The 13,326-nt window shown below is 30.3% G+C and overlaps 2 protein-coding genes across 5 annotated transcripts in view; one reads left to right on the top strand and one right to left on the bottom strand.

Annotated features, from left to right (window-relative positions):
• LOC143082869 (twitchin-like) overlaps positions 1-13,326 on the top strand; it is a 140,357-nt gene that overhangs the window by 54,475 nt on the left and 72,556 nt on the right. For all 3 annotated transcript variants that reach the window (XM_076258835.1, XM_076258834.1, XM_076258833.1), the window contains 4 exons: positions 1,478-1,522; positions 5,383-5,568; positions 7,365-7,632; positions 8,177-8,316. In XM_076258835.1, coding sequence (XP_076114950.1) covers positions 1,478-1,522; positions 5,383-5,568; positions 7,365-7,632; positions 8,177-8,316 — 639 coding nt within the window. The remainder of the gene's footprint in view (positions 1-1,477; positions 1,523-5,382; positions 5,569-7,364; positions 7,633-8,176; positions 8,317-13,326) is intronic.
• On the bottom strand, positions 8,743-12,998 carry LOC143082870 (uncharacterized). Of its 2 annotated transcripts, XM_076258836.1 has the most exons (3): positions 12,721-12,998; positions 12,263-12,357; positions 8,744-11,624 (listed from the first exon to the last, which is right to left on the bottom strand). In XM_076258836.1, exons 2-3 carry the CDS (start codon positions 12,326-12,328, stop codon positions 9,207-9,209), a joined length of 2,484 nt encoding a protein of 827 aa, XP_076114951.1. In that variant the 5' UTR covers positions 12,329-12,357; positions 12,721-12,998; the 3' UTR covers positions 8,744-9,206. The 2 variants fall into 2 exon arrangements, with proteins under 2 accessions (XP_076114952.1, XP_076114951.1); XM_076258837.1 differs by lacking the exon at positions 12,721-12,998 and having other exon boundaries at positions 8,743-11,624.

Below are 13,326 nucleotides of genomic sequence, written 5' to 3'. Positions count from 1 at the left end.
ATATTCAGGCATCTTCAGACTTTTAACTGCTAAATTTTGAGTGCTCCATGATGAAAATAACCCAGAAAGGAGTTTTGAATTGCCATTGTTTGATTGACAACAAGATATAAGATTAAAAAATTCATTACAGTAATTGTTTGTTTACAAAAAACTACCTGTTTTATACTTTGACTATACCACTATGATTGAAGCACAGCAGTGCCAGTTCTTCTAGACGTAGTTCCTCAGTTTATGATGCAGAACCCTCAATAAGGATTCAGCCATTTAGAAGGGACAGTTGGATGAGGAAACTGTCTATTTCATCTACTGGCTCCGATGTCCAGACCGATTTCTTTAGTATTCAATTACGTCACAGAGATATGACTAAAGACCAGGCAATTGATTCTGTGTGATTTTATAGTGCTGCTGATAAAATATTGAAACATGCTACAAGAATAAGAGTAGATTTTTTGTTCCGTGTCTTTCAAAATTATAATTTTGAATAATTTTAATAGGGAATTCCCTATTGGAATTTTGAAAACAAGGATAGAATAATTTTGCTAAAGTAGGTACTTGAATATGTTTAATACACAATTATGTACACTTTTCATTGTTTATAATTTGAAAGCCGTACTTTTATTTATTAAGATCAAATAGAAATATTTTATTTGACCTATTGTGATCAGTAAAAAATGTTGGCAGAACATCTACTCTTAATTTTAAGTATTTCAAAAATGAGTAGGCAATAATGACTTATTAGATAATTGAGGTGATATTTGCTAGAGTAGAAATATATATGGTAGAGCTGAATTTCTTGTTTAAAAAAAATTGAAATGTATGGCTCATTGAATTATAAATTAATCGTAAAAAAACTCCCACAATTCCCACAATTCCCATTGATTGTCACATTATAAGTCAAAGATTCCCATTGATTGTCACATTATAAGTCAAAGATTCCCATTGATTGTCACATTATAAGTCAAAGATTCCCATTGATTGTCACATTATAAGTCAAAGATTCACGTTGATTGTCACATTATAAGTCAAAGATGCACATTGATTGTCACATTATAAGTCAAAGATTCCCATTGATTGTCACATTATAAGTCAAAGATTCACATTGATTGTCACATGATAAGTCAAAGATTCCCATTGGTTGTCACATGATAAGTCAAAGATTCACATTGATTGTCACATGATAAGTCAAAGATTCACATTGATTGTCACATGATAAGTCAAAGATTCCCATTGATTGTCACATGATAAGTCAAAGATTCCCATTGATTGTCACATTATAAGTCAAAGATTCACATTGATTGTCACATTATAAGTCAAAGATTCACGTTGATTGTCACATTATAAGTCAAAGATTCCCATTGATTGTCACATTATAAGTCAAAGATTCCCATTGATTGTCACATTATAAGTCAAAGATTCACATTGATTGTCACATTATAAGTCAAAGATTCACATTGATTTCTAACTTTTCCATCAACAGACAGAAGCTGATTTAAAAAATCGCAGGATGTCTCTTAAACATAATGTAAGTGTTCACGGATTACATCCCTTAAAGATCCTTCACTGTCACAGCACAAGATGTAAATCCCTCTCTCACTTTTTATATATGCACAACACAGGCAAATTCCTTTTCATTTTATGAGCACAATAAATAGTATAACCTTTGATAATCAAGCACATCCTGTTCCTTATCCAATTGACCAATCAATGGTCAATATGCATCTTCTTTATATATGAACTGATACCAGGTTGGGAGTATATATCATTCTCTGCACAAAAGTTTGAGGCATTTCCCTGTGACCTACTTAGAATTCATTTTTCTTATGTATAATGAAGCATTCTCTTATTACAATGATTGTGTCCATCAGTTTATACGTTGTTGACATTTCGTCTTTCCATCTTTCCCATGATATATCTCCTCCTTTTGATGATTTATTTCAGTCTAGTTATACCCCCGCTTTAAAAAAGGGGGGGTATACTGTTTTACCTCTGTCTGTCCGTCCGTCAGTCCGTCCATCAGTCCGTCCATCAGTCCGTCAGTCCGTCAGTCCGTCAGTCAGTCCGTCCCATGAAACTTTCGTCACATTTTTCTCAGGAACTACACATCCACCCTTTCTGTAATTTGGTATCAACATTTATATATGTCAGCCATACCGTGTGATGCGTTTTCAGATTCATCACTTGACAACTTCCTGTTTACCGAACACTTGTCTGATTTTACACATGATAGCCAAGTTGAAAATTTTCGTCACATTTTTCTCAGGAACTACAATACAAGGATTTCTGAAATTTGGTTTCAGGATTTATATAAGTCAGCTATACCGTGTGATGCGTTTTCAGATTCATCACTCGACAACTTCCTGTTTACCGAACACTTGTATGATTTTACACATGATAGCCAAGTTGAAAATTTTCGTCACATTTTTCTCAGGAACTACATTACAAGGATTTCTGAAATTTGGTTTCAGGATTTATATAAGTCAGCTATACCGTGTGATGCGTTTTCAGATTCATCACTCGACAACTTCCTGTTTACCGAACACTTGCATATTTTTACACTATTAATATTATCCACTTGCGGCGGGGGTATCATCAGTGAGCAGTAGCTCACAGTTTCACTTGTTTTGTATGGATTAATTGAAGTTTGTTATCATTAGTACAATATAATAACAAGTTTATATGTATAGACGATATCACATCAGCTATATGATATTGAAAACCCTTAAATGTAAAAAGGTAGGTGTTTAAACCCATGACCCCCTCCCCTCCATTTTTTCAAACACATAACTTCAGAAAACTTAAGAATGGTGATATCATTGGTCACATACAGCTTATGATTAGTGAATATTCAGGATGACTATATGTATTAGTATTCCAGTATACTGGTAGCCACTGTTATGTATGTGTTCTGTTCTTGCAGATATAAGGAACAGGTATTCCCCAACCACCTCCATCCTCTATTACATAACTTTACATCACTATCTAAAGTATACCTAATTTCATGGAAATTTATTAGGTGAACAAGTTGCCATCATAGTGCTTTTTTATATCACATCAGATAATAATGATGTTTCCAGTGAACTCATGTAAATGTATGTCCTCATGTTTGTGTCAGTATTGTAACACAAATATGTTTATTGAAAACTTAACCTTGTCCTTTTGAGTAACAAAATGTCCCTTGCTTCAATGGAGACAATCAAACTTAATAGTACAATTTTAACTAGTTATATATGTAAACATTTCTACATTTACATCATAAGATTATCAGATTGTTCATTTTCTTGTAGTCTCTTTTCACAGTCTTTTTAGGATTTGAACTATTTTTTTCAGGATTTAATATCTTGTTCTTTACTAATTCTTCATTTCCTAATATTACCACTATCTACACTATATTACTAGAAGACAAATTATTACCTTCCAACTTTCATCCTTAGTTTTCGTAGAATATATGCCATTAAACATATATAGTCATTTAGTCGTAACTGCTATTCTGTTCATAGCTCATATGACACCAGTCTAAATCAGAACACATTTAACAATTAAAAAAAAACATAAGAGAAATAATAACTTAAGACAAGATAATTGATGTTTGTTCTTGCGGAAGACTTCTCTGTTTCATGGGAAAAAAATTAAATCAGTTTATTTCATTAATATAATATAATTTCAATATTAAATGAAAATAAAGTAGAGGCTTCATTTTTAATCATTCTACCATAAATTTGAATCATGCTATATCAGAAATTGACTTTAATTATGTTTTATTCATACTTTTCTTTCTGTGTTACTGTGAATCATAGCTACTTTTCTCCACTTTTTTTATAAAAAAATTTGTAGCAGTCAAATCTTACCATTTTCATCCATTATATATATCATAAACTTCAGTTTGAATGCCTAATTTTAACCCACTAATCTAATAACTTTAAAAAATACCATATTTCATAATTTGATAATAAACTAGTTTTAACGCTATCGTTTGCAAAATTTAAGCCATACAAATTTGAATTTCTTCCTTTTCCAGACACCTAAAGACCAGGTAAATCATACTATCTGTTGTCAGATGTTGTATAATAACAAACGCTTATTAATGAACATATACATATATTGTCTGCATTACTGATACAGGAATCATTCCCTTTATATAAAGAAAAAGAAAATATATATACATCCTCAATTATTGAAATTTGAAGGTACATTGCAAATGTGAAGCATTTCGATTTATCTTCCAGATGAAATGCAAAATAAAAAATAAAAACTTCCGATCTTCTGATTGTCTCATATATTTTTATCTATTTATCTATACATTTGTTTCTTATTTTTTTTACCTCCAAAGCAAATATTAAGAAACTTTTGAATATTGTTAACAAACTGAGCCATACTTATTATTTATTGAAAGTATTTATAGTATTTGAATTGTATTGGAAGAACAACAGCTCAAAAATAAGTTTTATAAATATAGTTGAAACTGAAGTTGAAAAGATTGATTACTAATTAGAGTTATCTCTCTTTGATAAAAAGTTTGGAGGTTGTATTTTCCCATACCTTACAACTGCATTAATAAGAACTATATAGCTACTTTTATCCTAATAATACTGAAACAAGGAATTATATGAATTCTAGAAAATTTATTAGAAATGTGTAATGAAAAACTATTTAGTTAGTTTTCGTCATACATTTCTTATAGATTTTCCAGAATTCAAAATTATTCCAGATTCAAATAATTCCTTGTTTTGAATTTTTACTCAAAACATTCTTACATTTTTATATAATATGACTTGTGCTAATAATTTTTTACAATTTATATGTGTGAAAAAAGTGTGGATGTATAATCAAATTAAGAAAAAAGGAATTTTACTGCAAAACAGGAAAACGTGTTAATAGAGTTTATATTTGCAGCATTAATATTCAACCTCCATAAACTGTGTTATGAAAATCAGTCTTTTCAATTCATTAGAATGGTCACATGCAGAATACGCTTTGACAGATTCAGAGTTTATACAAAATTAATGTTTAACTCAAATGAGGGAATAAAATGACTCGGTAAAATAAGTGCTGTAATTTCAGAAATTATTGCATGTATTTGTTATTGCGAATTCAGGAAAATCTGCATAAATGAATCAGATATTAGAATGTGAGTTCCTATTATTACAATATTCTTTAAGTACTATTATTCACAATAATAAAAACATCCCAATAATTTCTAAATTTACAGTAATTTAAGTTACACGAGTTATTTTAAATACAGATTTTGTTGTCAATACAGTAAATATACTGAAGATGGTTGACTGCATCTGAATTAATGTCAAAAGAGTATTTTGCATTTTAATGTAGTTAGAAAAATTTGTATATATACAAAATATTATTGCTTGACCTTATTGCACCAAACAGAGAGAATCAGCTCAGGCCATGAGAAAACTATCACGAGATAATTTGGAGGTAGAGAAAGCAACAGTTGATAAGCTTGAGGCTTTGGAACAATCACGTAGATCCTCCATGCAACAATTCCGTAGACCCTCTCTTGTAGATGTTATCCCTGATTGGCCAACTCTCCAACATAGAGAGGCCAAGAAAGAGGTAGATCTGAATCAATGTCAATGTTCACTAACATTAATAAACAAGCATCACCTTGACTACTGTGACTATTTTTACTTATCAATTATTAATTTCTGTTCTTGTTATGTCCTTGTTTTTATTTTATCTTTATTTTGCATGTTACTTTTTACAATTTTATTTTATTTCATTTTATTTTTACTATCTGATTAAATCCTCTTCATCAAGAATAAATAACCAGCACTAAAAGATATTCTTTCTTAGCTTTATTAAAATAGCTTTTAGCTTTTATATAAAATAAGTTCAAATAAGTTGGATATTAAATTATTTTGTTTTTTTTCACTTTGTTAGTGAATAGTTTATTCTGTCCATAAGTATAATAATGCAATGTAAAATGGATATTGTTTAATGTTTAATATTTAAAAAAATAAATTAGGACAAACTATTTAAACAATTTTCATCCTAGGCAATGATATTGCAAGATCATCGTAGTGTACCAGTATAGACGATATTAAAATTTCAATTTTAAAGATAAGTATTCAGGAAATTGTTGCAAGTTAGAGCTTATAAAAACAGGTACAAAGTAATTGTGTCAAATATATCTCTTTCATCTGCTTAGTTAAAGTGTTCTTTTTTTGTATATTTGGTTTTCGCTCTTTTTTAATGGTTATACTATCATTTTTTATTCAAAATACACCATTAATGTTTTTACCTCTATAACTTTGTCAAACCTTAATAATTATGACCAAAAACACAATACCAAGAGCTAAAATAATGAAAATAATTGGTCTTTTTTTATGGTCAACATCACTTTTCAACACAGACAAGACATAAAACCCTTTACAAATTACATTCTAAATTTAAAAATGAATTTGGCTCTCATTTCTGCAAAATTCTCTGTTTTGTGAATTAAACGTTTTGGTTTTGTAACAGCATGTTAAAGGGTAAAGGGCATAGAGCTTCAAGTGGTCCAAATGTGGAGATTTGTTGAAATGGAATATAGAAAAGCTGTTGTCAAAGCAGCTTTACAACTTTTCTCGGGCAATAGAATAGATAGAAATTATTTTTTTTGTCCATTTTATGTTGTTTTTCTTTAGAGTTTGAGTTGAGAAATAGCCTCTTTGTTGAAGAAATAACAACAAAAAAGTACTTCTTGATCTCACAGAGTTGTAAGTATTTTCTCGTTTGCAAAAGCGGTTTCTCATCTTAAAAATGGAAACAAAAATATTGAAATTAAGTGTTGTGGTGACAAATTTTTCATGTTCAACAAGATTTTAAAATGTAGCCTTATTTTGGGCTACTTGAGACTGTAAGTGCCCTTTTCTAACATTAGGTAATTAAGGTGTGCTGTGTGAATAGGGCTAGCTGTGTTATTATATCTGTTATTATATTGTTTTGTTTTGTTTTAATTTATTTTATGTTTACATTTTATTTCTTTAAAGTTTTGCATGTATCCAGCAGTTCATCTGCATTTCCTTTCAAATAATTTAATTCTGCATATTTTCTTTATCGCTCAATTTTATCCACTCAACCTGTTTCCAATGTTAAGCAGTTTATATCAGAATATTTTCAGCTGTTATTATTTTGTATCCATTAAATCCTTTTTCATTTCTTCCTTCTCTCTCAAACTAATCATAGGATAGGGTCATGTGATATTTGGATGTCAGAGAATCTGTACTCAACTTGGAATCTTGGAAGATTGTTTTGAGTCGAGTACAAATTTCAAATGACATTTTGAATGCTCTGTAGTCATAGAAAGGTAGATATATTTTGAATGTTGGAACCATTATCTCATTTGTTAAATGTGTTTGTTTCCATAGAAACCAGACAAGTACATTGTTGAATTGGATGATGTCAAGGCCACTGAGGGTGACAAGAAAGCCATCTTTGAATCTGAATTCTGTAAAAAGAATGCCAAAGTAAAGTGGTTTAAAAACAAGTTGGAGATTTTTGCCGGTCACAAATATCACTTTGAAAATGATAACATGAAATACAGACTTGTGGTCAATAACGTCAAACTTGAAGATGGTGGAAAGTACACACTGGAATTAAATGGTGTCAAGTCAGGAGCATGGCTTTATGTTGAAGGTTTGTAGTATAATACACTCAAACAGTGAATTTAGAAGCAGATAAGTATTTTTCCCAAACTGTTTTTCATTGCATTTTTGGCCAACTGATTAGTAGTTGAACTACTTTCACTTACCTGTCTACACTAATTTTGTTTGCCTCTCACCATGAAATCCAAAAAAAAATCGGTACCAAATAATAAAACTGAACCCACAGTAGTTGTTTAAATGGTTAGTACATCAGTAAATGATGAGTATTTTCAACTTCATTATTTAATGAAGTTAAAATATTGGAGTCAAATCTGTAAAAAGTCTATGGTTTACTAAAATTTCTAAATCTTTTATTTCAATTGGCAGAAAGGTGCAATTCAGAGGGTATGTATACTGTTTGAAGATTATATTGTTATTCTGGGCAAGTTGTAGGAATGTTTTAGAAAGTACAATTATATCAATTTAAGGATCAGTCAGCAAATAGTTGGACTTACGCTTCACAAAATGTGGTCTTTTTTTACTTTCAAGTGTATGGTAAGTGTATATAATTGTTTGTTTGTGTCTTTTTTTTACAGCCAAAGCCCCACATTTTGAATTCACACAGAAACTACCAGAGAAATTTTCACAAACCAAGAGAAAGGAGGTTGATCTAGAATGTTTTGTATCTGATCCAAGAGCCAGAGTCAAATGGTTCAAAAATGGCCAGCCAATTGAGGTAGGTTTGAAGTGAAAACTCAATACTGATTGTGTAATGTAGAGTTGTTGCAGTGTAGTGTAGTGTAGAAAGTAATAATTATTAGTGTTGGTTGAAATCTAATTGCTTAATTTAGATTTTCATAGAAAATATTGCATTTTTATCTATCTTTTCATCAGTGCAGTTCACCCTAGTTTAAACTCAGAGAATAATATTAGATCACAAATAATAAGTTGCTTATAACTTATAAGGGTCTTGATTAAGGAACATTATTGTGTGGATCCACACACTCCATGGTAATGGTATGCATCTAGATAATAAAAAAGGAAACAACTGGAACGTCATTTAGGTATAGGGTTCAACATATTCCCTAGTGAACTTTAGAATAATTTTATTGTATATATCCTTCAAATGACAAATGGGTCTAAAAATAAATGTACTAATAGAGAGAAGCACATTAAGTGAAACAGACAATATTTCATTAACTGCATTACTGGTAGTAATTTGATTTTAATTTTTAGAAATGTTTATTTGAATGACCATCTTTAGATACTAGATACTAGAATTATTTTGGCATAGAAATTAAAGTATCTTCTATTAGAAGGATAAATACCATAAATGATGCCAGATCTACAATATCGAGGTTTCAAGTTGTAAAGTAGAAAAGAAATGCTAATCTACCAAATAAAAGATATTTAAAAACAACTTAATCTAGATAAAATCTAGTAAAAATGAACAAATTTATACAGATTTTAAAAAAATTAAATGTAGTTAAAACCTTTCAGAGGAGAAAGGAACAAAACTTGAAATTATCTAACCATTCAAAGTTCTATGAATTTGATAATTATGATGTGTTTTTGATATTTTTTGTTTAAGGATTTCTTCATCTTTTTTTATTTTCTTGATTAAAATTAATGGATAAGTTTGGGTAAAAGCTTATGAGGAAAAGTTGACACAGATTTAGCATCATGACCGTCTTCACTGGCTACATAATCAAAGTGTTGATAATCGTACATAAATCTATTACGTTTGCTAAAATTGTTACTATAATCTTGTCTATGTGATTTATGTGCAACATTAACGTCATTAAGTTTGGATCCTATTTTTTTATGAATTTGTTGAAGCTTCGACACATGTACACTGTCCATTCCATTGGGACCACCCTCGACATTTGCCAGAGTTAATCTATTGGTTTGATTTCTTGTCTGAATGTTTTTCATCCAAGGTGGAATTGTGGATCTAGGTGGATCGTAGATTTGAGGCAATCCTGTTTTTGGGTGACATTTTACTTTTCTACAAGATTCAAGTTTTTCATTAAGATCTATGATCTGGTCTGGTTCAAATTTAGGAATAGTGTTCGTCTTTATATGATGATAAATTTTTGCACTGTCTAGTGGCCTTTTGAAGTCAGCACCTGGAATTGGAGAAGAATATACAGCTCTTGGTTTATCTTGTTTTCCCAGAAGTTCTTTCTCTGAAAATTGTAGTTTTCCTTGCTTTTTAAGTTTATAGAGCGTTTCTCTTGCAACAGGCATTCTTTTCTTTATTTTTGTCCTTACTGAAGATGTATTTGTTGCAGCAATTTTCGGCATGAATATCCAATATAATATTGTTAGAACACAATTCAAACTTCCCTCTGGTAATTTTCTAGTATTCCAGACGGCATTACGAATATCCGTTGATGATGGATTGTGAAGTGGAATTTTGATTTTTTCAAGCCATTTATTTCCTAAGATAAAGAATGCGTCAAAGTCATTTGCAGGATGAAAGAAGATAGAATTACGACAGCTTATGCCACACTCGTATAAGATATTCTTTGGATGGTCTGGAATAGGTCTTCCTGCTACAATTAAATGACTTGATTTTAAAGAGTAGCCTGTTTTCAGCTCAATCTTGTGTTTAAAGCTTGCAATTGTTTGATCAGATCTTAAATATGTCTTATATATAACTCCATCTGGAGCATGAGCAAAAACAGGATAAGTTTCTAATTTTAGCACCAATGGAATTGAGAGGTCAAATACCAGATCCATTATTTTATAATTGTTAGATAGTTTTTGATTCCCAATTGTCAATTCATATAATGAAGCATTAGGTACTCCCATCCTTTCAAGTTTACGTTTTAACTTTCTGACAGTTTTGTTTGCGGATATTCTTACGTTTTCTAGTATTCCATGCCCAATGCTGATTTTCAGTGGAACTCCAAAAACAAGGTCCCTATCTATATGTGTCATGACAACATTCATTACAATTATTTGATGTCTTTCAATTTGTCCGATTGTGGATGAAAAGTCTGCTCTTTTACCATCTTTATAAAGTCTGATAAGATCCACAGGTACATTAGTCAGACCATGTAGCATGAAGGCAAGAACTGACCATCTGTCATATTGGGACACAGTGATGTCATATTTCTCCCCCGATTCAGTAACAACATTGACTGTCTCTAACTGAATATGACTTTGATGCCCTACCGTTGATAAGACTAGTGTCTCACCTGTATGGATGCCAAGGTACGCTATACAGTAATCCCAGTTAACCAACTTGTTTTGGTATTGAAGAACTAGAACATGAAGTGGGACATAAAGTTCATGTAGTCCAGCATCTTCTGGACCATTAGCACTGAAAGCTCTATTGAATACTGCATAAACAATATCAGTACCAGTACTGCAAGGGTCAAGGTAGAAACGATAAGTCTTACCCCAGAATGTCTCTACATTTATCAATAAATCAAAATGTGCTTGAATCATGACATGAAGAATTGACCTATTTTTAATGCGATATTCAAATAATCGTTTATCATTTTCTAAAGCACGGTTTGAATACAGAATTTCTTGTCGTTCTACAGGGATTCCTTTCCTCTTTCGGATATAAGTTTTAAGTTTTTGAACTGTCATTGATAAATCTAGATTTAATTCAAAGCTTGTTTTTAATTGACCAATTTCAATGGACACAATTGCATTTTCTTCTGGCATCACCATGACAACTGAACCAGGTCTTATACTATACACACTATTCAAACTAACAGGTGACAGTTGTCCTGGACTGAGTAACATCAGTCGGTGTTGAAATCGTAGAAAACCAAAGTGCTTTTCTGCATACTCTACGATATTTCCCACCAAATTTTGGTCAGGAGGAAACACAGCTATACTATCTAATTTCATGAATGACCACAGTGCTACAGTTTGTCCATGTGCTGGGTTCAATTGTAGAATAGTATCTGAGTCATCCAAATCAAAATTGTCCATGTCAGAATCATCATCATCTGAATCATAGGTTTTATCCTGCATTCTCTGTAAGTGTAATCTTTGTAGCTGACCATCATGACCAGGTCTCTGAAAGGAAGGAAAGAAATTATGTCATCAAATTTTTTAACTGTATACCATTTTTAATTTAACAGTTTAATAAAGTACAATTTTTTTTAAAACTATACACCAATTTTTGTCAAAATGTTTAATTACAAGTTTGAAATAAGACTTTTCATCGAAATGAAAAATATGATTATCAGGCTATTATTCGAACTATAGATTATTTCAATTATGAAATTTGCATAAACATGGAATTTATCAAAAATTTTAAACACAAGAAATTATGCAAATTCCGTAATTAGAAATAACTCAAGTTCAAATAATAGCCTGTTATTTGTTTTATATGATTTTTTCAATTGTTTTTTATGAATACATAATACTTTTTGTTTAAATCATATTTTTTTTTTTTACAAGTTTGCAATATAAGGGGGAACAGGTTTTTTAATCTATTGTAGATGTCTTTTAGAAATTTTGATATTTGTTCTGTTCATTATTTGAAAAAAGCCAATAGATCAATCACACCCTAAAAAAATTCATATCATTTAGAATGTTCTACAAAAATAAAACTACACAAAAGAATAAATACTGAAATGGACATATATTAATAAAGTGCATGTTAGTTAATAATGATTTTATAAATAGATGAAATAAATAAACAAAATTACTTGTGTATGCACTGGAAGGACCCTGTCTGTTTCACTAAGTAGTCCATTCATATAGTAATCGTCCATTAGAGTCTCAAATCAGCCCACTACCTAATCTAAAATAATTAAAACTTAAATAAATATATTTCCATTGATATTTTGTTAACACAACTCCAAGAAGCACTTTGTTTAAGCAAATTTGATTGATTAAAATGATTTTTCAATTTGATAAAGTAAATAAACAATTATGTTGTCTAAAAATTTTCAAGTGTAAAGTTTACCTTTAAATTCACTATAAACATTTCACATTTGAATTTATTATATCACTGTTTTTCAAACGATAATTCAATTTTTGATATTTTTCCTCAAACAATTGATCTTCATCTAAAACTTAAAGCTATCATTCTAAATTTGAGCCATTCTGTCATCCAAATATCCAATAAGTCAGGGGGTAATGTGTAAAATCATATTTGAATTACCTTCATAAATCACCGTGTATTAATTTCCAACTTCGAAGTGAGTTGTTATCTTGTCGACAAATTCGTGCAGGAAGATAGTATCCTTCCTAGGATACCAAACGCGGTTAATAAATGGTAATTTTAATTCCATGTTTTGTCCTAAGATCAATACATTTATAACTGCTATTAAATGCTCAGTTCAATTTAAAATCATAATTTTAAAAAAATTGATCTATTAATACTGATAAGTTTCACAGATAATGTCCTGGCTTTTTCCAATTATATCTTTTTTTTCGTGTCTTTAATATTTGATGATGAAATTCCTTCTGATGTTTCACTATAAAGTCCTATATACATATATAGGAATGTCTATTTTATCCGATGGAATTAAATGTTAAAGCTATCTACAGTTGAACAAATAAGTTATATTTATTTACATCTCAGCCATCTGCAATTAAATGTGTCGCTGCAGTGATTGTATTGTCACACTTCTATACAATATATACCGTTGCTGTAGCATTGTCATTATATAAGTATTAAATGGTATTAAAGTTTCCAACCTTGAATTCATACATTAATTCCGTTAATATTTACATTTTGTCACAATTATAGCCAATATGTATCATA

This window comes from Mytilus galloprovincialis, chromosome 7 (genome assembly GCF_965363235.1).
Source record: "Mytilus galloprovincialis chromosome 7, xbMytGall1.hap1.1, whole genome shotgun sequence".
NCBI classification, from domain to species: Eukaryota; Metazoa; Mollusca; class Bivalvia; order Mytilida; family Mytilidae; genus Mytilus; species Mytilus galloprovincialis.
Note: the sequence above shows the minus strand (reverse complement) of the source record. Positions and strands in the feature narration are given on the sequence as shown.

What these genes read in the sequence shown, in the direction of transcription:
- LOC143082870 (XM_076258836.1), bottom strand. Translation starts at nt 12,328, where the DNA reads ATGGACGATTACTATATGAATGGACTACTTAGTGAAACAGACAGGGTC. An exon ending in TCCTTCCAGTGCATACACAA is followed by an intron (nt 11,625 to 12,262) that starts GTAATTTTGTTT and finishes CCTTCCTTTCAG; the next exon opens with AGACCTGGTCATGATGGTCA.